Source organism: Pan paniscus, chromosome 12 (genome assembly GCF_029289425.2).
Source record: "Pan paniscus chromosome 12, NHGRI_mPanPan1-v2.0_pri, whole genome shotgun sequence".
Taxonomy (NCBI): Eukaryota; Metazoa; Chordata; class Mammalia; order Primates; family Hominidae; genus Pan; species Pan paniscus.
Window position 1 is genome coordinate 51717801 of NC_073261.2, and position 26767 is coordinate 51744567.

At 43.4% G+C, this 26767-nt stretch overlaps 2 protein-coding genes across 5 annotated transcripts in view; one reads left to right on the forward strand and one right to left on the reverse strand.

Moving 5' to 3' along the window:
* SEMA4F (ssemaphorin 4F) overlaps nucleotides 1–17319 on the reverse strand; it is a 57678-nt gene extending 40359 nt beyond the window's left edge. The window contains exons 1-5 of one of the 4 annotated variants that reach the window (XR_008624330.2): nucleotides 17032–17305; nucleotides 14850–15001; nucleotides 13903–13962; nucleotides 13576–13674; nucleotides 8715–8808 (exon numbers count right to left, since the gene is read on the reverse strand). Coding sequence is in view for 3 of the 4 variants with exons in the window: in XM_003810322.4 (XP_003810370.1) it covers nucleotides 8715–8808; nucleotides 13576–13674; nucleotides 13903–13962; nucleotides 14850–15001; nucleotides 17032–17176 (550 nt within the window). In the remaining variant the exon portion in view is untranslated. Of the gene's footprint in view, nucleotides 1–8714; nucleotides 8809–13575; nucleotides 13675–13902; nucleotides 13963–14849; nucleotides 15002–17031 lie in introns of all 4 variants that reach the window. The other 3 variants (XM_003810322.4, XM_008962673.4, XM_008962675.4) reach the window with 3 other exon arrangements.
* Nucleotides 17320–22686: 5367 nt separating this feature from the next.
* M1AP (meiosis 1 associated protein) overlaps nucleotides 22687–26767 on the forward strand; it is a 90305-nt gene continuing 86224 nt past the window's right edge. Inside the window, exon 1 of the mRNA XM_003810323.5 lies at nucleotides 22687–22988. Coding sequence (XP_003810371.4) covers nucleotides 22699–22988 — 290 coding nt within the window. The 5' untranslated portion in view covers nucleotides 22687–22698. The remainder of the gene's footprint in view (nucleotides 22989–26767) is intronic.

Sequence of the window (26767 nt, forward strand, 5' to 3'; positions counted from 1 at the left end):
GCTAGAGAAGCAAGACAGGCTGATGTGCTGGAAGCGGGTGCATGAAACCTCAGCCAGAACCACAGGGCTCATGCACACTGGGGGAAGCAGCAGAGAGTGGGGGGCCACTTGGAGGGAAGCATGATCATCCTGGGGTCACAGATGCTCCAGAGAAGCGGCATGTCTCAGGCACCAAAAAGGTAACCAGCACTGAAGAAACACTCTACGCAGAGAACAAGAGGGCCAGAGCCTTACAAGGGCAGCAGTGCAGGGCTGAAAGCCTTCTTTTGGGGTGGGGAAGTGAGACTATTCCATTATTTGCAATTATAAAAAGAATCCAAGTGTCTGGGAGCCAGGAAGACTTGGGTTTGAACCCAAGTACTAGTACTTGTATTAATACTAGTACCTAAGTATTAGTACTATGATCTTGGGCAAAGTAATTTTCCTAAGCCTCAGGTTCCTCAAATGCAGAATAGAGATAATGCCATCTTCCACTCAGAATAGTGCTAAGGGTTAAATAAGATAAATAAAGAGACCTAGCTAAGGCCTGGCACATGGTTGACATTCATTCATGTTAGTTATAGCTCCTTATGAAACTTCAAAGGGCCATATGCTTGATCTGCCACCAGAAGAGGAGGAAGCTATACAAAGATATTCCATTCCCTTCTAGAAAATTTCAGGAAAGAAAAACCAAGTATTGGTCAAAGGTCCTGGCAGAAAATGGAGCAGCAAATGAGCCAACCCTCTGTATTTCCAAGGGGGGAAAAAGTTGACACAGAGGCCAGAGTTTGAAAATGTTCCCTAAGAGCATGACACATTAAATGCTCTAAAACCAAAACCCTGGCAGAAGCCGTGTCATGGATACCCTAAGAATAGGAGATGTGGTAAAGCAGACGCTGGGAGCGTGACTTGGTACGTAGGGTTGGAGAAAAACAATCATAAATATTCTGGAAACAGTAAAGGACCACAGATAACCATGCAAAGACGCAGCAGTAGATGGAGGTCACAAAACTTCCTAAGTGACCAATGTGGGAGTCAGCAACACTGGAGCTCAGAAATACTGAGAAGTGCGCAGTCACTCAGAGTGGAACAGCCAAGGATCACTGATACTATGAAACAGCAGGAGGGATCAGACACTTCGGGAGCAAGTAGCAGGGCTCCAGGTGCCCTAAGAGTACGAAGGGGCTTGCAGCACTTCTTACAGACAGACAGACAGACAGATATACACGTACACACCCCTACACAGCAGAAGGAATAGCAACCATTACAATATTGAGCATAGGAGTCCACAAGATCACCACATGTCCTGGACTCTTCAGGACACTCTCAATTCCAAATATTGTGATTGTGATACATTGCTTATATAATAACACCGACCATACAACTGTTTGGCAAATTATTGCTGAATGGATCAAGGCCACATCCGCCATTGGCAAAAGATGATGTGCAAAAGCGAGTAATTCCCACAGTGATGAGTTTGCTCAACAAGCAGGTTAGAAAACACCACCAGGAAAAATTCAACTCTATTTTTATTTTTTAAAAAATAAGTATATATGCCTGCAAGCATAGGAAAGATTATTCATTGAATAATCCTTGTTTTTTGTAGTTAGCATCTTTTACTTTTATAGTGCAAAAAAAACTAAGATATTTTCATTTTGAAAATACAAAAAAAAGACATTGAAAGCCACAAAAGACGAAGAAACACAGCCAAAGAAAAATCATAATTATGTGTAAAAATAGATCCCAACTTGCCCAAATGGAAAGCCTGTAAACATGTGTCATGGCAGTGAATATTTCTCTACAGCCTGGGGGTTTAAAATTTCTATTCTGGCATCAAAATGCTTCCTTTTAAAGGAGAGTTACAATAGGAATTATCAGTTCATTAGTTTTTTGTTTGTTACCTTTTGTTTTTTTGTTGTTGTTGTTGTTGTTTGAGACAGAGTCTAGCTCCGTTGCCCAGGCTGGAGTGCAGTGGTGCTATCTTGGCTCACTGCAATCTCCACCTCTCAGGTTCAAGCGATTCCCCTGCCTCAGCCTCCCAAGTAGCTGGGATTACAGGCACCCCCCCCACCACGCCCAGCTAATTTTTGTATTTTTATTAGAGACAGGGTTTCACTGTGTAGGCCAGGCTGGTCTCAAACTCCTGACCTCATGATCTGCCCACCTCGGCCTACCAAAGTACTGGGTCTTGAACTCCTGACCTCATGATCTGCCCACCTTGGCCTCCCAAAGTACTGGGATTACAGGCGTGAGCCACCATGCCCAGCTTACTTTTTAAGACAGGGTCTCACTTTGTCCCCCAGGCTGGAGTGAAGTGGCGTGAACAGCCTCAACCTCCTGGGCTCAAGCAATTCTCCCACCTCAGCCTCCCAGGTAGCTGGGACCACAGGCATGCGCCACTATGCCTGGCTAATTTTTTTAAAAGACAGGGTAATTTTTAAAGACGGGGACTTTAAAGACCCTGTCTTTAATTTTTAACAACAGGGTCTCAGTATGTTGCCCCAGCTGGTCTTGAACTCCTGGGCTAAAGCAATCTTCCCACCTTGGCCTCCCAAATTGCTGGGATTACAGGTGTGAGCTACCACACCTAGCCTTGTACATTAGTTTTAAAAAGCTAATTTTTTTTTTTTTTTTTTTTTTTTTTTTTGGCCACGCTTGGTGGCTCATGCCTGTAATCCCAGGACTTTGGGAGGCTGGGGCGGGTGGATAACCTGAGGTCAGGAGTTCAAGACCAGCCTGATCAACATGGCAAAACCCTGTCTCTGCTAAAAATATAAAAATTAGCTGGGCATGGCAGCGCATGCCTGTAATCCCAGCTACTTGGGAGGCTGAGACAGGAGAATCACTTGGAGACAGGAGAATCACTTGAACCCAGGAGGTGGAGGTTGCAGTGAGCCAAGATCACGCCACTGCACTCCAGCCTGGGCGACAGAGCAAGACTCTTGTCTCCAAAAAAAAAAAAAAAAAAAAAACTGATTTTTTACATGCCTTGGCTTTTCTTCTTCCACTGCCTTTTCTTCTCATAGTCAGACATTTTTCAGGATAGATAGCTCCTACTCAAAAAGTCTTTTCCTTATTTAAGGATTGAGCCAGCTGGATATTTTTTTAAAAAAAAATTTTTAAGCCTATTATTGGGCACAATTAGATGACTGGAGATGCAGTGTTGACTCTACCTTTCCCTCTGTTGGCCATGTAGGATTTCTGTAGCTGTCTTGTTTTCATGTGTGAATGCTAGTCTCAGAGATTTAAGAGGTAGACTTGGCCTCAAAATGCTGGCAGCATGCAGTGCATCTGGAACGTTTGCAGAGCTCCTTGGCAGATGCGTTCATCACAAGATGCAATGACACCAAAACCATACGATAAAAACACAGGATGGGTTCCCAAAGAGAAAGAGCAAAGTCTTCTGCTCTTCTTGATAGAAACCCTATCTATTATAGGATGTGATAGGGAGGCCCAAAGACAACTGACTGCTGTCTCTAGCTTGGGTACCTGAGTGAGTATGGCACTATACACTCGGAGGAGGGAAGACTGACAGAGAAGCAGGTTTGGGGGAGGTGAGTAAAGATGATGAGCTCACTTTGGGACATGATGATTTTCAGATTCCTGTGGGACATCCAACTGAAGATGTGCGGAAGGCAGTTGGATGTGTGGTCTGTACCTCCAGGTAATGTCCAGGAGGCAGATGCAGATTTGGGAGCCATCAGAATGCAGTGGAAACAGAAGCCATGGGCTCACTGAGATCACAACTACACAGAGTGAGAAGAGAAGAGGCTCTTAGGTAGAAGCCTAAGGAACTCTAACATTTAAGAATGAGCAGAAGACAAAAGGCCTGTCAAGGAGACTGAGAAGGAATCACTGATGTTCTTAGGCTAATGTGAATGTCAAAATATTCATATTTTTCCAAATTAGAATAGCGCAATAAAGACGAGATCATTTACTTAATTGTATCTAAGTATAGTACAGATAAACTTCGTATTTGAAAATAAGATTTTGGAGGCTTTCCCAAAAGAAACAGAAGTATCAATAAACACATGAAAAATTGTTCAACCTCACTAAAAGAAATGCCAATCAAAATATATATATCATACTGGACTTTGTAGGAGGTCACTGTTTGTTTGTACATATTACTTGGGACTGGCAATGGGACAGGCCCTTTAGCCACTGCTGGTAGCCATTGCTGGTAGGACTAACTGGAGAGCAATTAATTTGTCCAAATCCATCAAGCACCATCAAAATCTATACTCTTACACCTAGCAATTCCACTTTTTGGATTGACTCATATGCAATTAAGTAGATTAATGCAAAGAATTATGTAAAAGGATTCCTGCCGCAGCATTATTTATAAAAAAATAATTTTAAAATTTGAATGTATAATTATATAGAAATAATTAAGTCATGCTACATCCATCTGTGTACGCAGTACAAATTATGTAATTGTATGCAACTGCTAAAAATCATGTTTTGAAGAAAAAATTTCTATGATGAGAAAATGCTCAGTATACAATAGTAAATGAAATATACATAATTCCAAGTTATAATAAATACGCAGACGCATAGACACAGTAGAAGAAAACACTCAAAATACTCCAAAATAATAATAGTGGTTACTTGGTAATGATAGAATTAAAAATAACATTTTTACTTTCTTCTTTATGTATTTCTACATTTTCTCAATTTTCTACAATGCACATTGTAATTTTTACAATTTTAAGTAAATACTCCTATTATATTCTAATCATATTTTCATAATTAAAAGCTCTTTTCATTTCAAAATACTGCTATTATCTTTAAGGACATTTTTACAGAACCTAATTGGGAATTTTGGTTCTAATGATTATATAATGTTACCACTATTTCTATACTGCTATTTTCAAAACAGAGGCAAAGCAAGGCATAATGAATCATTCTTGAAAGCCCCAAGTAAATGCTAGCACTTATGTCAGACCAGGAAAAACTTTTAAATTATAACCCTGTAAAGTAATAACTTCAGATGAAAATGTATAATATTAGTATTGACTATGATTTGGATCTGAGACAGCTAGAGACATAGAGTTTCCACATTAACTGAAGCTAACCATTCTAAACCATTAGGAAGTGAGTTCTGATCGCCTCCATCAATTATCAACTGAAAGGCAACCCTGAATTTTATTTAAAAAAAAAAAAGACTTAAAACCTTTTTGAAAATGTTCCTCCCACTTTGTCTTTATGAAATTTCTATTCTTGTGCTCGCTTCAGCAGCACATTTACTAAAACTGGAAATTTGTATTCTTAAACCACATTCTAATATGAATTCACTTGCTGACCTAATAAAGAGAAATTACTCACAGAGGGCTAAACATGCTTAAAGATTACTGCTTGAGGCCAGGTGCAGTGGCTCACGCCTGTAATCCCAGCACTTTAAGAGGCCGAGGCATGCAGATAATGAGGTCAGGAGTTTGAGACCAGCCTGATCAACATGGTGAAACCCCATCTCTACTAAAAATACAAAAATTAGCCTGGAGTGGTGGTGGGCGCCTGTAATCTCAGCTACTCAGGAGGCTGAGGCAGGACAATCACTTGAACCTGTGAGACGGAGGTTGCAGTGAGCCGAGATGGTGCCACTGCATTCCAGCCTGGGCGACAGAGCGAGACTCCGTCTCAAAAAAACAAAACAAAACAAAAAAACAAAAATTACTGCTTGAAACAAAAGTACAATAAATGATTATCCTAGAGTGTTGCAAGTAAGAAGTCATTTTGCTGATAAACGGCTTTATAGACTCAAGAGATATCACAACCACGAAAACTCAGAAATCTTTAATGACTCTGAGTGTCATCAAAGATGTTGATTAAAAACCTAGAAAAATAAACTATCGACTAAATTGTTTTATTCAAACATGTATAAGGAAGGTCTCATCAATTTCAACAATAGATAATGATAATCATGACAACTCAAAATATTGTATTTAGTCAATATATACTTTATGCTCATTTTCAAAAACTTTTTTTTATTTTTCAGAAAAAGATAAGTCATTAACTATAAGACTAAAGAGTGACTTAATGGCTGGGTGTGGTGGCTCACGCCTGTAATCCCAGCACCTTGGGATGCCGAGGTGGGCGGATCACGAGGTCAGGAGATCGAGACCATCCTGACTAACACAGTGAAACCCCATCTCTACTAAAAATACAAAAAATTAGCCGGGCATGGCGACACGTGCCTGTAGTCCCAGCTACTCGGGAGGCTGAGGCAGGAGAATGGTGTGAACCCAGGAGGCGCAGTTTGCAGTGAGTGGAGATTGCGCCACCGCACTCCAGCCTGGGCAAGAGAGCAAGACTCTGTCTCAAAAAAAAAAAAAAAAAAGAGTGATTTAATTTGTATAGCTTTTAAAACTTTCCCTAAAAAATAAAGTCATGCATAGGAAAAAATTTTCATTGTTAGATCTTGTGTCCCAATTTTTGTTTTACATAAAATATTTCCCAAAAATATAGGTAAAAATTAATTTTATGATAAAGTTGGCAAAAAAAGTCAGCAAGGAAAGAAAAAAACAGTATGATGAATGATGCTGAGTCAACTGATTAGCTATCTGGGAAAAATTAATTTAGATCCCCCTCTCATGCGATTCATCAAAATAATGCCAAATATTAACAGATCAAAGAGTTATATGTTTGGAAAAAATTTTTAAGAAAAAATGTTATCTGCTCTTTAAGTGAAGGATTGAGCTTAAAAATTATATACAATCACAAAGGAAAAGATATGTAATTGAAACACTAATATCCTACCTGTTAACTGGTCCAAGAACATGAGCAGAGGATTTATCAAAGAAGAAATAAAAATAAGTACTAAAACATGAAGAACATTCAACCTCACTAATATTCAAAGAAATACAAATAAAAACAAGGTGTCATTTTTAGACTCAAAATAGCAAAGATTTTTTTAAATGACAACAATACATTCTGGTGAAATTTATGTGAGAGAAAAGCCACTCTCATTCACTGCTGATTTAGGGTGTAAATTGGTATACCCTTTCTAGAAACTCAATTAGCAACAGATAATGAGCCATTAAATGTTCACACCCTTTGATACAGTAATCCATTTCTAGGAATCTTAAGAGGACAATCTAAAATGTGAGCAAAAATTTATGCACAAAGATGTTCATTACAGTAATATGGATAATAGCAAAATCTTTGAACTAATTAAATTTATATAAATAATTTGGAATTGATTAATTCATGGTAGATTAGCAGAATGAGTAACATGTCATTAAACATTATCTTTACAATGAATTTTTAAATTATATAGAAATGCCTGTGATATAAAATTACATGACAAAATTCAAAATTACATCCATGTAGCATGACATTTAAAAGTTTTATAATGTGCACATGCTCATAAAATTTCCATTAACCTGCTTTACACTACCACAAGAAAATGGCTTTTCACTGAATTTGGAGGGTGTATGTTGGGTGGTCTGACCTAAAATTCAGGCTATGTGGCACAAAAACAATTTGCTGTGTGGCTGCTAATAAATTAGACAGTCATTCTCCAGAAGAGGTTTAGGTTTGTGATAGAATCATTTCACACTTGAGCAATCACAGGCAGCTTGTTCAAAAGAAGTACTAGCAGGAATTTATTTAATAGTCATTACTGACTCCCCTGAGCAACAAAGGACTGGCAGCAAATGTATGTGCATGAATGTACATGGGTGTGCACACACATTAATATCCATTTAGGATATGATATGGCTTGGATGTTTTGTCCCCTCTAAAACTCACATTGATATGTGACCTCCAATGTTGGAGGTGGACCTAGTGTGAGGTGTTTGGGTCATGCAGGCAGATGTTTCATGAATGGCTTGGTGCTGTCCTGGCAGTAATGAGTGAGCTCTCACTCTGAGTTCACAAAAGATCTGTTTAAAAAAGCACCTCCTCCCTCTCTCTCTTGCCCCCTCTCTCACTATGTGACACACTGGCTCCCCTTCACCCTCTGCCATGACTGTACGCTTCCTAAGGCTCTCACCAGAGGCAGATACTAGCACTATGCTTCATGTCCAGCATCCAGAACCATGAGCCAAATAAACTTCTTTTCTTTATAAATTACCCTGTCTCAGGTATTTCTTTATAGCAACACAAATGGACTAATACAGGATATTAGGAAATATCCTAAAATATCAGCAATAATTTTCTAAGTAGAGATATTTTAGAATTACACTAATATGGTACCACTAGACACACAGGGCTATTTACGTAAAATTAAATACTATTTAAAATTCCTTCCTTCAGTCACACTAGTCACATTTCAAGGGCTCTATGGCCACAATAGCTAGTGGCTACTGTATTGGACAGTGCAGATGTAGAACATTTCCATCATTACATAAAGTTCTTTTGGAAAGTGCTATTCTAGAAGTTTTCTTCATGTTCTTCTTTATACTTTTTCCAAATTTATTACAATATGCATTGTAGTATATTCCACTTATTAACAGGAATAAAAACACTATGAGAAAAGAAAATGAGGTTAAGAGAGGAAACATTACACTAGAGGTGCAGAGGACACATTCTGTGGAGAGAATCCTGGGGATATCATACTAGGTGGGGAAAAGCAGGTGGTCACACAGGCACTCAGGGAAGAACAGGAAAGGCTAAAAAGAGACATGAGAATAATAGACATTCCAAGGTAAGAAAGAACACAGAAATTCTAACAGCAGGGGTGGGGAAGGAGGCAATTAGCAAGAAGTTACAGGTTCTTGTCTCTCCCCACTCACCAGCCATTACAGCTGCTGACCGCTGAGCTGGCTCAAAAGGACATTTCCCCCGGCCACTCTCAAGTCTTTCAACCTGCTGGAACCTGGACACGTCCTATAGACCAGAAGGGGGCAATTGGTTTAGGGGTCATAGGGAAGGTTCATGGTGAGAATTACAAAGATGGTCAGATGAAGGAAAAGGTCAATTCCCATTCCTCTCCCCTTCCACTCCCTACCCCCAACTATCATCCCCATATTACCAGTCAGCTATTCCTGATGCCCCCATCTACTCCTGCATTTCTCATCTCTGCTATCCTTTGTTCATCAGTTTATTCCTCTTCCCTCAATTCCCCCAGCAGCCAACACCCACATGCCCTGATGAAGAAATTCCTAGGACAGCCCAAGAAGCACCTAAGAGGCTGAAGGTAGGTCTTTCCTCTGAAACACTGCTGAACTGTAGGGTTTGTAACTGGCTGGAGAATATGCTACATGACAAGAAGGATCAGGAAGAAAGCAGGCCTCCTGAGGACTGGAAACCTTAGAAAGGACAAAGAAAAGTGCAGGCTGATAAAGGACCATCTGAAACCCAGCGGCCTAGAGAGACAAGGGCCATCCTCCTCCTATTCCCCACCCCAAGGATGAAAGACAGAGCTGCATCATACGACCAAGGGCAGAGGACAGGGGAACCAGCAAAGTCAGTAAAGAATGACCTGAAGCTCAGGTCAGAATGTGAGAGTTTGGTAGGTAAGTACCTTCCTCACCCAGGGACTCCAGAGGGACTGACATTGGCAAGGAACAAGAGGTGTAAGAGCTTCATCAGGGCCAGCCAGAAGTTACCTTAGTCTAGCATTTGGCACTAAGAGAGGCTTCAAGATAACATCTAAAAACAAGGATGATTTCAACCTAGGACCGAGAGGGAAGTTAACAGTGGCTGGTTGAGAGTCAAAGGTATGGCATAGAAATGCCAGGTATGGTATCTTTAGTTCACAAACTGGCATGGGCATATGGTGTCATTGGAGCCTAATTACTTCCATGGTAGCTGTTGCAGAAATATCGATATATATCCCCTGAACATAAGTGTACTACTGGCCCACTCCGATTACTCATCTCTTGCTCTAGATGGCAAACAAGATTCTATTTTACTGAGAGTCTGGAAGAAGGCCTGTTAAAACTTTTGAAGTCCCCAAAAAGGGAATGCTGGGTCAGAAGAGTCTGCTGGAATGGAGGACTCCACAGAGGCACAGCACTCCAGCTGTGTGACAGTGGGAGCATCCTCACCTGAGAAGAAAGATGGGTTTGGTGAGAGATTAACAAGATGGTTGGGCACTCTAGAGATGTGGTACTTACCTGCTGCTGCTTCCCTTCTTACCTCTCACCTAAACCATAGCAGTAAACTCCTTTCTCCACATCATCTAGCCACCCCCACCAACCAAGTTATTCTAATACCCACCCAAGATTAATCTGAAGTATTGGTCACTGACTTAATAATAAATTTTTGTGCAAGAGAATGAGAAAATAGCCCACCATTGCCTGGAGTACAACCTCATCAGCCAAACCTACTTATTTTCAACTACTTCTCAAAATGACCTTTGTTCTATCCAAACCAGATCACCTGTTATTCCTGGAAGACAAATAATATTTTCTATGCCTATAACTACTGCCTTACATTTCTCCAAGGACTAAAGGGATGAACTTTTTCTCAGTTCTCATTCTCTTTAACCTTTATGCACCATTTGATACTTTTGACTCACTCCCTTCCTTGAAATATTCTATTCCTTGACTCTCCTGAAACTCTGCCCTTCTGGAATCCCTCCTATCTGTTATTTCTCCATTTCCTTCTTCTTTACATGTGTATCCTAAGAATCCACCCTTAGTAGCTTTCACATATACTTCAAAGATCTCATTCATTCTTTCCAGCCAGATATTCTATGCAAATCATTCCCCAAACTCTCCAAATCTGATATCTTCTAAACTCTAGCCCATATTTTTATTTCACTGCTGGACTTCCTCACAGAGATTTCCTATCTGCCCCTTAAAACTCAATATGTTGAAACTAGTTCTTTTTCAGTTTTCCCCAGCAGCATCATCATATCATCCAGGTTTCTAACCTTTGAAGAGGTGAGTCTCCTATTAACTAGATAGGTTATGATTATTGCATGGTCAAAATGACATTTAACTCGGGTCTGAAAGAGACATGACCACTCCACTATGTTATCTATCTGAATGTTGAGATTCTTCATTGTATCGTCGTTGTGTTAGTCAGCAGCATAGTCTCTGAGAATCAGCTGTGGTAAAGCAAAGTCCCTGAAGCTGAAAGCCGGAGCTGGACAGGAAGGCTCTCTCTGAGCTATGGGTTGGAACTGGTCCTTTGGCCTTGGCCAAGAGGAGTTTAAGGCATAGGAAGGACCTTTCCCAGGTGGCTAAGAAAAAAAGCAAAGAAAAGAAAGATGGTTCCTAGTACATGAAACACATCAAATGCCACAAGAAATTGAAGACAGATAAGGTCTTCTGGGCTGCAGGCTAGACTAGAGGGACAGGATAGTGGAACAGAGCCAGAGACAAACACAGGTTTAAATTTTGGTTCTGCCTCTGCTAGCTAGTCAGTCTTAGAGACAATACTTAATTTCTCTGAACTTCAGTTTCATTACTTGTAAAATGGAAATAATACCTAAATATCATGATGTGGTGATAAGAATTAAACTTAATCCTTAATGTAAAGTACCTAATACCAAGTCTTCATCAGAGCAGACACTCAACTGAATGGTTGTCATTGTTGTTGTTTGTTGTTGTTGTTGTTAGAAGTCTAACATTTTTCTCTGTTAACTGCTAGAGGTCCCTCAACAAAACAAATTACGATATTTTCCTCCAATGTCCAATGAGCTATCACTGAAGGACAGCACTCCAGAGTGGGAGCCCTTAGATCCAATGCTGGAATTTCCTTTTTGTAAGAACCTTCATTTCTCCACAATCAACTTTGATCAAGTTGCTATATCTGGAACAAAGCTCTCAGATAATTGTTTATATACAGTCTCAAAGTCATCAGTCTAGGACATGAGAGGTTCAGCAGTGAGGATAAAGGAAGAACTTGGTCAAGCAGACTGGGGCTGCTGGGTAGTAGGATAAGACAGGTTAAGGCAGAAGAGAACTTTCAAAATGTCTACAGAGCAGACAGGATGTGGCTCAAAGGGTTACCAGAGTTGACCTCTTGCGGCTAGTCTCTATATTCTCCTTCAAACAAGCCTTGACCAAAGGATGGGCCCTCATTTCATAAGCGTGCTAGACAGGAGGGTTCAGGAAAAGAGCTGAATTCTTGGGAGCTCAGGACACAGACCCCTGGCTTCACTCTTCATTGCTGATGTTCCTCAAGAAGAGATAGGCATCCAAGTCACACCAATCCTGACAGGTATGTCCAGAAAGAACATTTTCTGTCTAGATACCTTATGTAACAACCACTAGAATCCCACCTCAGAGAAACAAGGAAGAATTAAAGGCCCTAGGAGACTAACTTAGAACAATGATACTGTCTATAAGCCATGGCTCTGGGATTCATACCCATGGGATCCCCAAGCCTGGCAGAATGGAAAAGGACAAATATGGCAATGGTAGTACCATTGCTACCTTATAAACTTAAGGAGAACTGTAGGGAAATTGGACCTCAATGTTACCTGAGGGAATACAGAGATTTTCACCAACACCCTGAACTGGGAACCTTTCCAGAATGAGGGAGCTATCCAGATGCTGGTAGGGAGCCTGTATCACCTGCATTATGAAAAGGACTTAACATAAGTCCAACCCACCCCAAGGCAGCCCAGGGGGACTAACTGAAGCAATCATGCATATGATTATGATTAGCATCCTAAGCCAGAGATATGAGGGTGGTATGTAACAAAGAGGGGTTTAGAGATACACACTGACTTGATCCAGGTGGCAGGGATTACTGAGGACTGCAGAAGAGTCAAGACAAGATCTACAGTTAAGGATGAGGTCAAAAAAGGGAGCAGTTATACTCCCTCCTATTGCTCTACAGAGCAGAAAGGGAAGCCACTGGATATAAAGGATATGTGAGGCTTCTGACTCACCCCAGGGGCTTGTCACAAATGTGAGCTGCCAAAAGACCAGTGCTGACTACTGTGTAACAGATGGGAAAAGCTGAGAATTCAGAAACAGTCATCAGTCCCAGAGATTATGACTAGCCTAGATGTGATTAGGATACACATGTCCCAAGCCTGCCTGTGTTTGAGGTTGGTGATGTCCAGGCCTTCAGCAGCAATAAACAGGATCTATAAGAAAACATGATTGACAGAGTGCCCGCCCTGAAGGCAAGATCCAGAATATGGGGCCAGCAGATATTACATTAGTGGAAGTGACATCAGAAGCCATGAGAGGAGAGAGTCACAGCCCATATACAATGAGGTTGGCAGTGGAAGTAGGAGAAGGTGGTAAGAGACAGTCACATGCTATGAAAGGAAGAAACAGGCAATGGGCTGTACTAATTAAGAAATGGACACAGGCTGCCTAGACAAAGCATACACAGGGCAAGGGAAACATAAGTTTCTGGTTTCTGAAGTCTCTCCCTGGATTTGTTGTTTCCCCAGCCCAACCAGCGTCCCTAACTTCCTTAACTATCCCACTATGTCTCTCTTCACACTTTGTATATCTTACCCTCTCCAGACAACCTCCCTTTCCCTCCCTCAGTGGCTTACACATACCCTCATCCCATGAGGACAGCCCCTACACCCAATGCTTATCATGCACAATGGTTGCCTTGACCATGCCCCCATCATGGTCGCTCACAGAAAACCCTTCCCATCCTCCCACCACCACCCCAAGTAACTCACACTGGTGCAGGCACCCTCTCCCTCTCCTCCCACCCGTCACTCACAATAACCCCGCACTTCGGATCAAAAGCGAAGGTGCCACAAGTGAGGAGGTGAGAGGCATTGGCAATGGCGAGAATCTGGACAAAATTGTGACATTCGTCCTGGGGGTCAGAGACGGTTAGAAAGAATCAGAAGCAGCAGGTATGAGGAAGGGTAAGGTAACGTCAGGACAGTTAGATGCAGCTTTGGGATCAGAGATGATGGGTGATAGCATGGTGTTAGAGTCTCTGCCTGGGCCCATTGGGATGGAAGCATTACAGGGGACTGAGAGTCAGGGCTGGGCCAAGGTCTCAACTGACACTCAAGACAGGGCTCAGATTTACACCTACCTCTTTCTTGCCTTTCTTCCTACAGTTCTGTCTGTGAGCCTCAGGAACCATCCAGTCAATCTGAGAAAGGAGAAGTGATCATTTCACCCAGATTCCCCTAACATCAAACTCCCTCGATGTTAGAGGAGATTAAACTGTTCTATAACCTCCATCAATTTGGGAACTTCAAAAGTCCCCCCTAGAGCATTGTTTTTCAAATGGAGGTCCCCACCCATTAATGAGTAATAAAATCAATTCTGAAATCATGACCAATATTATTTTTAATGAAATAGAATATATCAAAATGTATCACATATAAGAGGTAGATATTGTTTCAAGAAAGGTTTCTTTCAGTACATAATTGTGTACTGGGCCACAATACACAGTATACACTGAGCATCCCTTATCTGAAATGCTTGTTATCAAAAGTGTTTTACATTTCAGATTTTTTCAGGTTTGGGGATATTCGCAGAATACATACTGGTTGAGCATCCCTAATTTGAAAATCCAAAATCCAAAATGCTCCAATGAGCATTTCCTTTGAGTGCCATGTTGGCACACAAAAAGTTTCAGATTTTGGAGTATTTTGAATTTTGGATTTTTAGATTAGGGATGCTCAAACTGTATAGTTCTAATAATGGTCAAAAAAAAGTTTGAAAGCTGTTTCCCTAGAGTATTGTAATTTTAATGATCTCTCTACCCATTGTCACCTGAAACCTGGTCACTGTGGTCTCCTCCCCATCATCATGAACCTCCTTCATATCCTCCCCAGTCACCCTGACCCACCATACTCTTAGCTAAGAAAACAAAATGGATGATCTCCCCCCATGTCTCCCAACTCACCCCCTCCTACTACCCCTGCTGTTACATCTTTAGTTATTATGAAATCCCCCCCACACACACTCATAAAATCATAGATTTAATCACATGCTACAGGGTCAGGGGTCCTTCCCTCTTTTGTCTCTCACCCTGCGGGGTCTCTCCCCTGAGAAGGGCAGGGATAAAGCGAAGATGGTGTCCCGGGCGCCAACATAAAGTGTGTGGGAGGCAGGATCCACAAGGAGAACAGAGTAATTGTATGTGTGAGGGACTGCGAACCGGGTGAGACAGGAGTCAGCCTCTGGCAGGAAGAGAGGAAAGTGATGTCAGCCATCGCTTCCTAAGGGTCAAGTCCACAAGAGCAAAACCAAAGGGGCCAATTTTTGTTTTCTTCCAAGTACCATTTATTAAGCAGCCATGGGGGAGAAAGAGAGCCTTGACAAGTGAACCAGAGATAGATGAGGCCAGAATATTTAGCACACAATCCAGTGGGTAAGTATGCTTTTTCTATAAAAATAGAGCACTAGCTGGACACGGTTGCTCACTCCTGTAATCCCAGCACTTTGGGAGGCTGAGGTGGGTGGATCACTTGAGGTCAGGAGTTTGAGACCAGCCTGGCCAACATGGTGAAATCCCGTCTCTACTAAAAATACAAAAAATTAGCCAGGCAAGGTGGCGAGCACCTGTAATCCCAGCTATTTGGGAGGCTGAGGCAGGAGAATTGCTTGAACCCAGGAGGCAGAGGTTGCAGTGAGCCAAGATCATACCACTGCACACCAGCCTGGGTGACAGAGCAAGACTCCGCTTCAAAAAAAAAAAAATCTAAACCTCATATCAGCATTCAAAATTCGTATCTATTTAAAGATTGGAATAAGTTGGCATGAATTTACCTTCCTAGCTCAACCTCTGGTTCTGGGGACCCTACCCTTGCACCAATACAGCTCTGCTCTACCTGCTTCCTCTGCTCAGTACCCTCAAGACGGCAGAATGGACACCAACCCATTCATTCCTAGATGTACTGATGTGAGTCCCGCCCACTCCATCCTCCCACACCCATACTTACCTCTGTGCCCACTCTCTCATGCTTAGTATAAGCCCTGGATCACCTAACTTCCCCTCACATCCTCAACTCTGCTTCACCTTGCTTGCCATCTAGACATCTCTGGATGCCTGGACATCAACCCAGCCTGGCAATCTCAACTTACTTTGTGGCTATTGCTCGGGTGCAAACTGAAATCCCAGGCTCTGGCCACAACTTCGCCTTCTGGAATCACAGCATTCCTATATGGCACTAGTCTGAATTTAAACTCTAAACTACTATTAACCAGTCCAGAGTTGTTGCCAACAGGTTGTACTCTTGGCTTCACTGGTTCTGTCTGCCCAAGGTGCTAATAACACTCAATGCCCACTGAGAAGACAACAAGGTCCATGGCCATGCTCATACCCACCTCAGCAGAGTCTAAAATGTGAATCGCCCCAATGATCACTTTTAACCTTGTGACGTCTCCTAGCTTCTTCCACATCTTTTCAAAGGATCATATCCCCCTCCTCTATTTTTCCTTCTGAAGACTTGAAAAATCATTTAAGCAGAACTTTACATCAACACATTGAATGGTTTACCAATATTCAATGTAGGGAATGGGCAGAGGCAGCGAGGAACACTGAGCAAGTTAGGAGAGTTAACGTGGATCCAATAATGGGAGAATGGGAGCTGCTGTCAGAGATGTCAGGGGAGCGGGAAGAGGGTTAGGAAGATTAGGGCTGTCAGAAGGGCCAAGAGGCTCGGATGATGTATAGAACTGATAGGGAAATGAATTGGAGAAGATGGAAATGCTGACCTGGGGATCGGAATGGAAAGCTGGAGTAGAATGAAAGACTGATGGGTCTGAAAGCAGAGTGGGCGTCAAGCTGGAATGATGGACCCAGGTGTATGTGCGGGGAAACAGGGGACTAAGGGAGACGGAACTTCGAAATGAACGACCTCGGGCAGCCCCCACCCGAGCTCTGGGCCTCAGTGTCCGAGTCTGCACGGTGAGGACTGGACGCTCCTGCGGCTCTGGGAATAGGGCCCGCTGGGGCAGCCTGGGCGTGTCGTGGGAGCCGAGGCGCGAGGCCCGGGCTGGGGATGAGGGGCTGGGGGGCGCGGGAGGGATGCAGAAAGGATGCGGTGAAGTGCGAGGGTCTCGCCCCGGTCCCGGCGGGGTGTGGGCGGCGTGGAACGCCATACACCAGGCTGAGAGGCCCGGGTCCGGCCGAGCGGTCTGAGGAGCAGGTGGGTGTGGGTGTGGGTGTGGGCGCAAAGGGCTGAGGGCGTGGGCGCCCGCGCCTTACCAGAGATGGGAAGCGAGGTTCTGGGCACCGAGCGGGGGACACGGCCGGACACCGGGCCGCTCAGCACCGCCAGCAGCAGTAGCGGGAAGGGCGAGGCTGTAAGCTGCCCGGGACCCGGGAGGGGCCGCGCAGCAGAGGCCGGCATCTTTGGCTCCGCCTGGCCGCGGGTGCGGCGCAAGCTACGGCCTCTACTCAGGGCCCCTTGGCTACTGGCCTCGGCCCCACTCGGGTCCTCTCGGCTCGGTCCGGCTCAGCCTGAGGCTGAGGGATGAAACACCGCCCGGCTCCGCCCCCTCAAAAAGGGGCCAATGGTCGGGCCTCCTTCTTCCTCCAGCCAATCGGGATTGACTGAAGGCGGGGCTGAGGGGAGGAGAGGCCTAACCCAGGCAGAGGCGGAGCTAGACCCAGGTGAAGGGGGGAGTTCTGCCTCGGAAGTGCGCTGGGACTGCCACTCAGGGACCTCGAGTGGCGAGTTTGCTCCGGCCACTCCAAAAACTCAAACGCCCATAGCTGTACTAATAAGGAAAACTTACTAATAAGAGGACGTGGATACACGCACCAAGTTTCTCAAAATTAATACTTTGCAAGCATTTAAGGACGGCTGCCTATGTGCTGGGCAGGCACAGTGTAACGCGCGCGCGCGCGCGCACACACACACACACACACACACACGATTATACAGAAAATACTAAAAATCACGGCCCTTGCCCTAGGGAGTTCACACTGTAATGGGGCTTCCAAATGTAAACAAATAACTGCAAATAGGTAATTGCAATACGAAGCAATGCACGTTTGCTATAATAACGTGCAATAAGTGTGCAGAAGGGCCAGGTTTTGCCAGAGGAAATCAGGAAGGCCTCACAGAAGAGGTGACATTTGAACTGAGTCTTCTAGGGTTGGTAGGCCTTTGAGGGCGAGGAACAAAGACTGCCTATGGGCATATCCACTTGGATATCCTACAAACAAGGCAAGCATAGGTCCTGAGGATAACTCACTATCTCCTCCATCCCAACCCTAGCTCCTTCTTCAAGCACTTAGTCTGCACTTAGTAGGTAGTCTTTGCTTTCTCCTCTTTCAACCCCATTGTATTAGTTATTTAGGCTGCAAAACAAATGTAACAAATTAACCTCAGAATTTGGTGGCTTAAAACAAACAAACAAAAGACATGGTCCCTGAATTCAAATTGCTTAGCCTGGAGGGAAAATCAGACATTTGGAATAAATTTTTATTATCTCTCACAGTCTCTCTGCGTCAGAAATTTAGGAGTAGTTTAGCTAGGTGGTCTGGCTTCCAGTCTCTCACAAGATTACAGTCCAGATATCAAACGGGGCAGCAGTCCACTGAAGGCTTGCCTGGGGCTGGAGGATCCACTTCCAAGATGGCGGACTTCCATGCCTGCCAAATTGGTAGTGGCTGTTGGCAGTAAGTGAAGGTTGTTCTCCACATGAATTTCTCCATGGGTCTGCTTGAATGTCTTCACAAAATGGGGTGACTTCCTCAGAGCAAGTGATCCAAAAGAACAAGGCAAAAGAGCAAATGATATATTTGTGACCTAGCCTCAGAAGTAACACACAATCTCTCGGCCATATTCTACTTGTCACACAGGCCAGCCCTGATGCACTGTGGAAGGGGACTTCACCAGGTGGTACAGGGATTTCACTGGGAATACAAGGATTTCAGCCTCCTTTCTTGGAGACTAGCTACCACGCCCATATGTAAGAAATCACTATGTCCTTATAAATCTGACTAAAAAGTAACTTAAATCCATCCTTTTCTTTCCATTATCATCATAGTTCAGGACATCATCATCATTCACCTGGACTGTGTGATAATTTCATTTAAAAAACAAAAACCTTGCCTCCAATCCCTCCCCTTCCAGACTGCCATCAGGATAATCTTTCTAAAGTGCAAGTACTAGTTCTAGTTTATTCTTTCAACAGTTATTAAGGGCCTACTATGTGCCAGGCATTTTACTAAGTACTAGAGATAAGATTAAGACATGGTCCGTTGGCTGGGCATGGTGGCTCATGCCTGTAATCCTAGCACTTTGGGAGGCTGAGGCAGGAGGATCACTTGAAGACGAGTTCGAGACCAGCCAGGTCAACATAGCAAGACCCTGTTTCTGCAAAATAATAATAATAGCAAGGCCTGGTGGCACACACCTGTAGTCCCAGCTACTTGGGAGACTGAAGCAGGAGGATCACTTGAGCCCAGGAGTTCAAGGCTGCAGGGAGCTACGATCACACCACTGCACTCTAGCCTGCCAAAAAAAAAAAAAAAAAAAAAAAAAAAGCCATGGTCCTTGAATTCAAATTGCTTAGCCTAGAGGGAAAATCAGGCATTTGGGATCAGTATTTCTAATCTTCTCTCTGAAATCTTCTTTCTAAAACCAACCTCAACACAATGGAACCCCTGCCCCCATCTGAGTTTCTTCCTCTAGCCCACTATATGCCTTTCCTAAGCTGCTTCTCAGCAGTCTAGTCTAGGCCTTAGTCCCTTCTCTGAACATGACTTATTGGTTGTCTTTTGATTTTTTAAATATTTTTTCAATTTTTTTCACAAAACATACAATAAGAGGTTCTTATTGTGCAACCTAATCGCACTTAAGTAAGTACATGCATTCATGTACCCAATGTACATATTAGTGAGTTAAATTTTTAACAAAGTCATACTTACATTATATTTACCTTTACTTCAGGAGCTAAATTCTCATTTTTTTCCCTATCATGTTGCATTTTATTCTATTCCATTTTTTTAAACACTGGTTGCAGCCCGCTAAATTGATTTTACTATTCATTAATGAGTTGAGATCCCCACTTTGAGAAAAAGAAATCACTGTTCTATGTAGTCTCATTCATACTAATTTAGTTAATAATGATTTTCTAAATCTACATTTCCAGGCCATATCTTTCTCTTCAGCTTGTGACACACACATCCAAGTGCCTAGTGGACATTTCCACACAGTGTAACCACAGGCACCTTGATTTCAATATGTCCAAAACTGAACTATCGTCCCCATCCTCATAGCATCCTGGTAATTGTGTGGATGCTAAAACCAATGTTCCCCATCTCTATACATAGCACTACTGTCTTTCCAGCTGTCTAAGCCAGAGACTTTGCATTTGTTTATTCAATAAGTATTCATTGAATGCCTACTATGTTCTAGGCCCTGTCATTTTGGATTCCTCCTAATCAATCAAATCAATCATAAAGGCCTGTTAATTTTAACTCCTAAATATTTCCTCCCACATCTCTGCATCCCCTCTGCCAATACCCTAATTCAAACAACTATCTTCTCTTGCCTGGGCTCCTTCCTACTCTTGTCTTGTCCCTATGCCCCGCTGCCACCACCCCAATTTCAGCCCCCAATCCATTCCTTTTAAGGCAGGGAAGGCAGGGAGAACGTTCTCTCCAGTACACAAATCAGATCATGTCACTCTTCTGCTTAAATACTTCAGTTTATCTCCCCATTCCAGCCCACCCCGCTTTTGCTATGAGATAAGATCCGAAATCTTTAATATAGTCCACAGATCGTATATGTTCTGGCCCTTTGCCTATCTCTCCTGCTTCATCTTTGACACTTCTCTTCCACATACTATACTCCATACTGGAGTATAGTTCAGCAAGACTGTTGGGGAATCATCAAGCCAATGTTGCCCATTAGAGGAGTGCTGTGTGAGAAGTGCAGTGTTTCCCAGGAATGGGTCTGCCTTAGTATCTCCACCACATTCAGTCAGTGGCTGGGAAGATGGCCTCCATGCAAATGTGGCAGTAGATTTCTTTTTTCTTTTTCTTTTTTTTTTTTTGAGACGGAGTTTTTGCTCTTGTTGCCCAGGCTGTAGTGCAGTGGTGCAATCTTGGCTCACCGCAACCTCCGCCTCCCGGGTTCAAGTCTTTCTCCTGCCTCAGCCTTCCGAGTAGCTGGGATTACAGGCATGCACCACCATGCCCGGCTAATTTTGTATTTTTAGTAGAGATGGGGTTTCTCCATGTTGGTCAGGCTGGTCTCGAACTCCTGACCTCAGGTGATCCACCCGCCTCGGCCTCCCAAAGTGCTGGGATTACAGGCGTGAACCACTGCACCCAGTCGTGGCAGTAGATTTCTAAGGCAGCAGCTGATGCCCTTGGTCAGTTACACTCCTTGTAGTTTAAAGTCTGCAAGGTGCTTTCTCATGACCATTATAGTTTGTCACCCTCAGAAAACAATTCTTATGTCATAGTCCCCATTTCTGGTACAGTTCTTTGCATATTTTTAATAAATGCTATAGAGGGTACAGAAAGAAATTAATAGTAGGTAGGAGCAATGGGTGGTATGGTTTGGAGTGAGGCTAGTGCTCAAGTTTGAATGTGTCCCCCAAAGTTCATTTGCTGGAAACTTAGTACCCAATGGAATAGTGTTCAGAGGTGGGGCCTAACAAGAGGTGATTAGGCCATAAGGGCTCTGCCCCCATAAATGAATTAATGTCATTATCTTGGAAATGAGTTAGTTATTGAGAGAGTGTGTTTGTTGTAAAAGTGAGTTCAGCTCCCCGTTGCTGTCTTGCTCTTTCGTACCCCTTGCCCTTCTGCCTTCTGCCATGGGATGACACAGAAAAAATGCCCTCACTAGATGTGGGATTCTCAACCTTGGAATTCCTACCCTCCAGAATTTAAGAATACATTTCCTTTATTTACAAGTTACTTGTTCTGTGGTATTCTGGTATAGCAACACAAAGGGGAGTAAGACAGTTAATGCTGGGGTTGAGCCTAGTAAGGTAGGTGGGGTCAGTTATAATGGACCCTCTAACCGAAAAGGAAACATAAGCCGTTTTTAAGACAAAGAATGATATGATCAAAATATTTTTACAAGGACAATTCTAACATCAGTGGAAACGATAATCTGGAGATTAGAGACAGAAAGGCTAATTTGGACTATATGGGGGGAAAGAGCTGTTGAGAAGCCACCCTTTAAACTGAAACACAGGAACTCTACTGAATTTCAGATTATAGTGTTTAAAAAAGGACATAGGTTAAATAGTTCTGTTCTTACCTGAGGAACAGTTGATAGGAGCAAAATGGTTTAGTGGGACTAGAATACAAGCAGGCAACTCTTTTCCTGTTGAAACATCTAACCTATCCTGTGCCACTCATTGAAATATTGCCCCACCCCACCTCCAACCTGCATCTAGACAATGAACTGAGAAAATAACAATAATAATAATAAAGAAAACAAGGAAAACTGCTTGTACATTTCTAGCTTGGAACTAGCTTATCTTTCCCTCTCCTGTGGACTAATTCAGAGAATTCCTTTTTAACCAGAGTTGAAGACCCAGACCAACCAACTGTTAAGGACCAGGACGCTCCTACCCCATCTGGAGTTCGTCAAAGGGACTATGGGAATCAACCTCAAGTAAGCGAGAATGAGTATGAAGAGAGCGACAGACCCTCTTGGAATACAGGAGTTTGAAAAGACTTAAAAGAACTTTCTGAAGGCAGCTATAACTTCCATGAGGGCAGTGACCATTGTCTGTACATCCACTGTACTCCAATCCTAGCACAATGCGTGGCACATAATGTGCCCACCACAGATGTTTAGTAAACAAAATAGCGACTGGCTGAAGGAAATGATGTGGAAGGGAAAAGTTAAAACCAAGAAAACGGTCGGTGGGGGAGCTACTGGCATGTTTCATGGGAAGGGGTAGAAAAAGAAAAATGTCAGGTTTAGCACAGCATTTCCAACAAATAGACAAAATTCTACCTAAGGGACAAAGAAGGACTGTTCTCAGGGTATCTAGGGACTTGGAGACCGTTTTCCTGAAGCGCCACCTGAAGCGCACCCTGAGGCAGCCAGGCCCCGCCTTGCCCGCAGTGAGCCTCCCGCCCAGCCGCGCCAGCCTGAGGGGGGCGCCTCCGAACGCGCGGGCGCACGCTGAGAGCCGGGAGGACCAGGTGAGGGGGCCTTCGTCTTCCGAAGACAGGTACGGTTCTCCACGCCTCGGGGAGGGAGGGCAGCCCGAGAGCAGCCGGCACCACTTCGCAGGCTGGGCGTGGGCCGAGCTCGGGCCCGTCCTCAGGCAGGTGTTGGTTGCGCTGGCCGTGGCGGGTGCCGGCGCAAGACTGACGCCAAGAGAGAGGCTCCCAAATCGCTGTCGGAGTTATCCCTCCGCATACTGTTCTGGGCGGCCAGACCTGCGCGGAGTCTGGGCCCGGAGCTTCCTCCGCGGGGCCCCCAGGCCCGAGGGCCGGGCTGCTGATCCGCCAGGCACGGTAGGCGCCATGCCGAGGGACCACGGAGGCTTCAGAGAGCCACGAGAATTTTTTTTTCTTCTGGTTTTGCTTTGTTTTTGAGACGGAGTTTCACTCTTGTTGCCCAAGCTGGAGTGCAATGGCGTGATCTCGGCTCACTGCAACCTCCGCCTCCCGGGTTCAAGTGATTCTCTGCCTCAGCTTCTCGAGTAAGCTGGAATTACAGGCTCCCGCCACCACGCCTGGCTAATTTTTTTATATTTTTAGTAGAGACGTGGTTTCCCTATGTTGGCCAGGCTGGTCTCGAACTCCTGACCTCGTGATCCGCCCGCCTCGGCCTCCTAAAGTGCTAGGATTACAGGCGTGAGCCACCGCGCCCGGCCACGAGAATGTTTTCATTTCGTTTAAAGTGAACCCATGAAGTCAAAGAAAGTGTTTTGATTTTTTTCTCACATCAGGAGGGGGAAATGAGATTTTTAGGGCCTACAAAATCCATTAACTTCTTTTAATCTTTTTTTAATGGAGGAAGGGGTCCACGAAGACGAAAGTGGCTTAGGGCCCACGAAATCTTTAATAGGGCCCTGCCAGAGGGAGAACCATTGAATCGTTTATCACGCGACAAAGTGAATGAGGGCTTGTAAAGGGGCCCTAACCTAGAAAGCTCAGCACGGAACAGAACATCCGCAGAGGCAGACACAGCGAGAAGCCCATCTGTGAGAGGTGGATCTCCCGGGGTGCGGGCAGGGGAGGGCCTAGTGTGAGGATGGAGAGTTGGGCAGAAGGCACAAGCAGAACTTCAGGGCCAGGGTAAAGATATTGGATTCTGTTTCCAGTGGTGTAATTGGAAGTCCCTGGAGGGTTTTTAGTTTGGGCATAACTTGGTGGTTTGGAGTGGTTCAAGGCCCAGTTCCAGTTTTAACCAGTTTGCAGGGAGAATTCATTAAGCGAGTGTTCTTGGCAAAAGTGGAGAGTATAGGGTCAAAATAAGGTCAGAGCCTGTTTAGTACTATGCCCAGACACATCAGATGGATGAATTGATGATGTTTGAGGATGTAAGGAAGAGAGCTGCCTCTTACCTCATTTAAAATACAGTCTTCCAATTGCATATTAGTGTGGGATTGAAAAATGACTGCAAGCTGAAACCATTCAAAGAGATCTTAAACACCAATGGGAAAAATTACAGTTGTTCTATAACCTTGAAAAATTGTCAAAACACTAAAACTTTCTTACTAACTGTATAGGGAAATGTAAAACAGTAAAACTAATTCATACACTAACTTAAAACATTAGAAACATTGAGAGCTAAAGTGTTTTATTTGTTGAAAAAAAACTTACCAAGAGTAGTTTGAACAGTACTTGTTTGCTTCTCATGGTAAAACTTATGAGAGAGCAAACATTTTTTGTGTGTCTTGGCAAACTGTCATACTTCTTTCTAAGTTTGGGTTAGTTTCCTACATTTTATCCTTTGCACCTTCAATTTTGTAAAATATCTCTGAAAGTTTCTTTAATAATGAAGCTTTTTGCCAGTGGCCCTTTCTATAGGATGTCTTCATCCTTTTCATCACAATGACTTTCCTCAAGTATGTTGATAAGTTTGCCTTCACTAAATTCCTCTGGCTGCTTCTCTAGAGTCTATCAGGTGGAGGCAGTGTCAACACTCTCGTAGTCAGCTGTTTCTCCTTTAACTCCACTTATGTTAGATTCAGATTTCACTCTTGGCATTATCATTTTTTATTTCTTTGCTGTTCCTTTTATTGGCTAGTTTCCTCTTTCAATTTTTGTTTTTATAAAACATCACATGGGCTTATCACTAGGAGACAAGGAGGCGACACAACTACACACTTCTGTCTGTGCTTTAACTGACTAATGGATCTGCAGTGACCGGTCACCAACAGACTTTGAAAGAAGTGATATAATTAATTACTGATCATGATGCACTGATCACTATATTATATCAGTACGCTATATCAGTATACTATACTATTGATACTGATAACTAGTAATTCGTGAACTAAAGAGCTAGATACTACTTTATGTAATTACAGTTAATATTCCATGGTAACTGAAATTTGAACTGTGTTGTTGGAAGACTAGTGTTAATTAACTAAACTGTAGTAACTGAAATCTATATACTTGAACCATGCAAAATGAGGACTGCCTCTACTTTATTTTTTTATTTTTATTTTTTTCAAGGGTGAGCTGGTGATGTTAAACAGCAACTTTTATTGAAGCAGCAGTGTACAGCAGCAGCAGAGGTACTGCAACTGTGGAGCAGGGCTACCCCATAGGCAGTGTGCCCAGAATAGCAGCTCAGAGGTAGTTCAGCAGTCATAGTTATACCCAGTTTTAATTACATGCAAATTAAGGGGGAGTTGATGCAGAAATTTCTAGGAAAAGCATGGTAACTTCCAGGTCATAGAGTCGTTGCTATAGAAAGGGATGGTAACTTCTGAGTATTGCCATGGCAATGGTAAACTGACAGGGCACACTGGTGGGCATGTCTTATGGAAAGCTGCTTCCACCCTCGCCCTGTTTAAGCTAGTCCTCAATTTGGTCTGGTGTCCAAGCCCTTCCTGCAGAGTTGAGTCCTGCCTCCTACCTCACTATCAAAACTAAACTCATACGTGCCTTATGGCCCAGCAATACTGTGTCCAGAATTGGTGGGTTCTTGGTCTTGCTGACTTCAAGAATGAAGCCGCGGACCCTGGCGGTGTTACAGTTCTTAAAGATGGTGTGTCCGGAGTTTGTTCCTTCTGATGTTCGGATGTGTCTGGAGTTTCTTCCTTCTGGTGGATTCATGGTCTTGCTGGCTTCAGGAGTGAAGCTGCAGACCTTTGCGGTGAGTGTTACAGCTCTTAAGGCGGCGTGTGTGGAGTTGTTCGTTCCTCCCGGTGGGTTTGTGGTCTCCCTGGCCTCAGGAGCGAAGCTGCAGACCTTCACGGTGAGTATTACAGCTCATAAAGGCAGTGCGGACCCAAAAAGTGAGCAGCAGCAAGATTTATTGCAAAGAGTGAAAGAACAAAGCTTCCACAGTGTGGAAGGGGACCTGAGCAGGTTGTCCTGCCTCTACTTTAAAATGGCTTTTGCAGATGTGAGAGATGGAGATGGATAATTAAATTTAATTATACATTAAATAAGGCCTCTGACTACCTGTTTGTGTGAATTTCTCTGTGTCAGCTTCAAGTTCAGCATTCCATGTAGAAATTGGCCCCATGTACTTAAAGTACAGTTTAAAAATACGTTATGTGCTTTCTTGGTAAATACATTAGTAATTGATTTGGATTTCTGGTTCAAGATGACTTTCAACAGATTAGCATATTCATTCATTTATTTTTCTAGCTGTATCCAGCACGTAATTGGAACTCAATTTTTAAAAATGTTGAGTGAACAAATGCTGACTTCCACTATCCAAAAAGGGAAGTTTGAAGAGAATAACTTCACTGATTCATTTGGGGAAATACATCTATCTATGTATTTTTTTTTTTTTTTTGGAGACGGGGTCTCGCGCTGT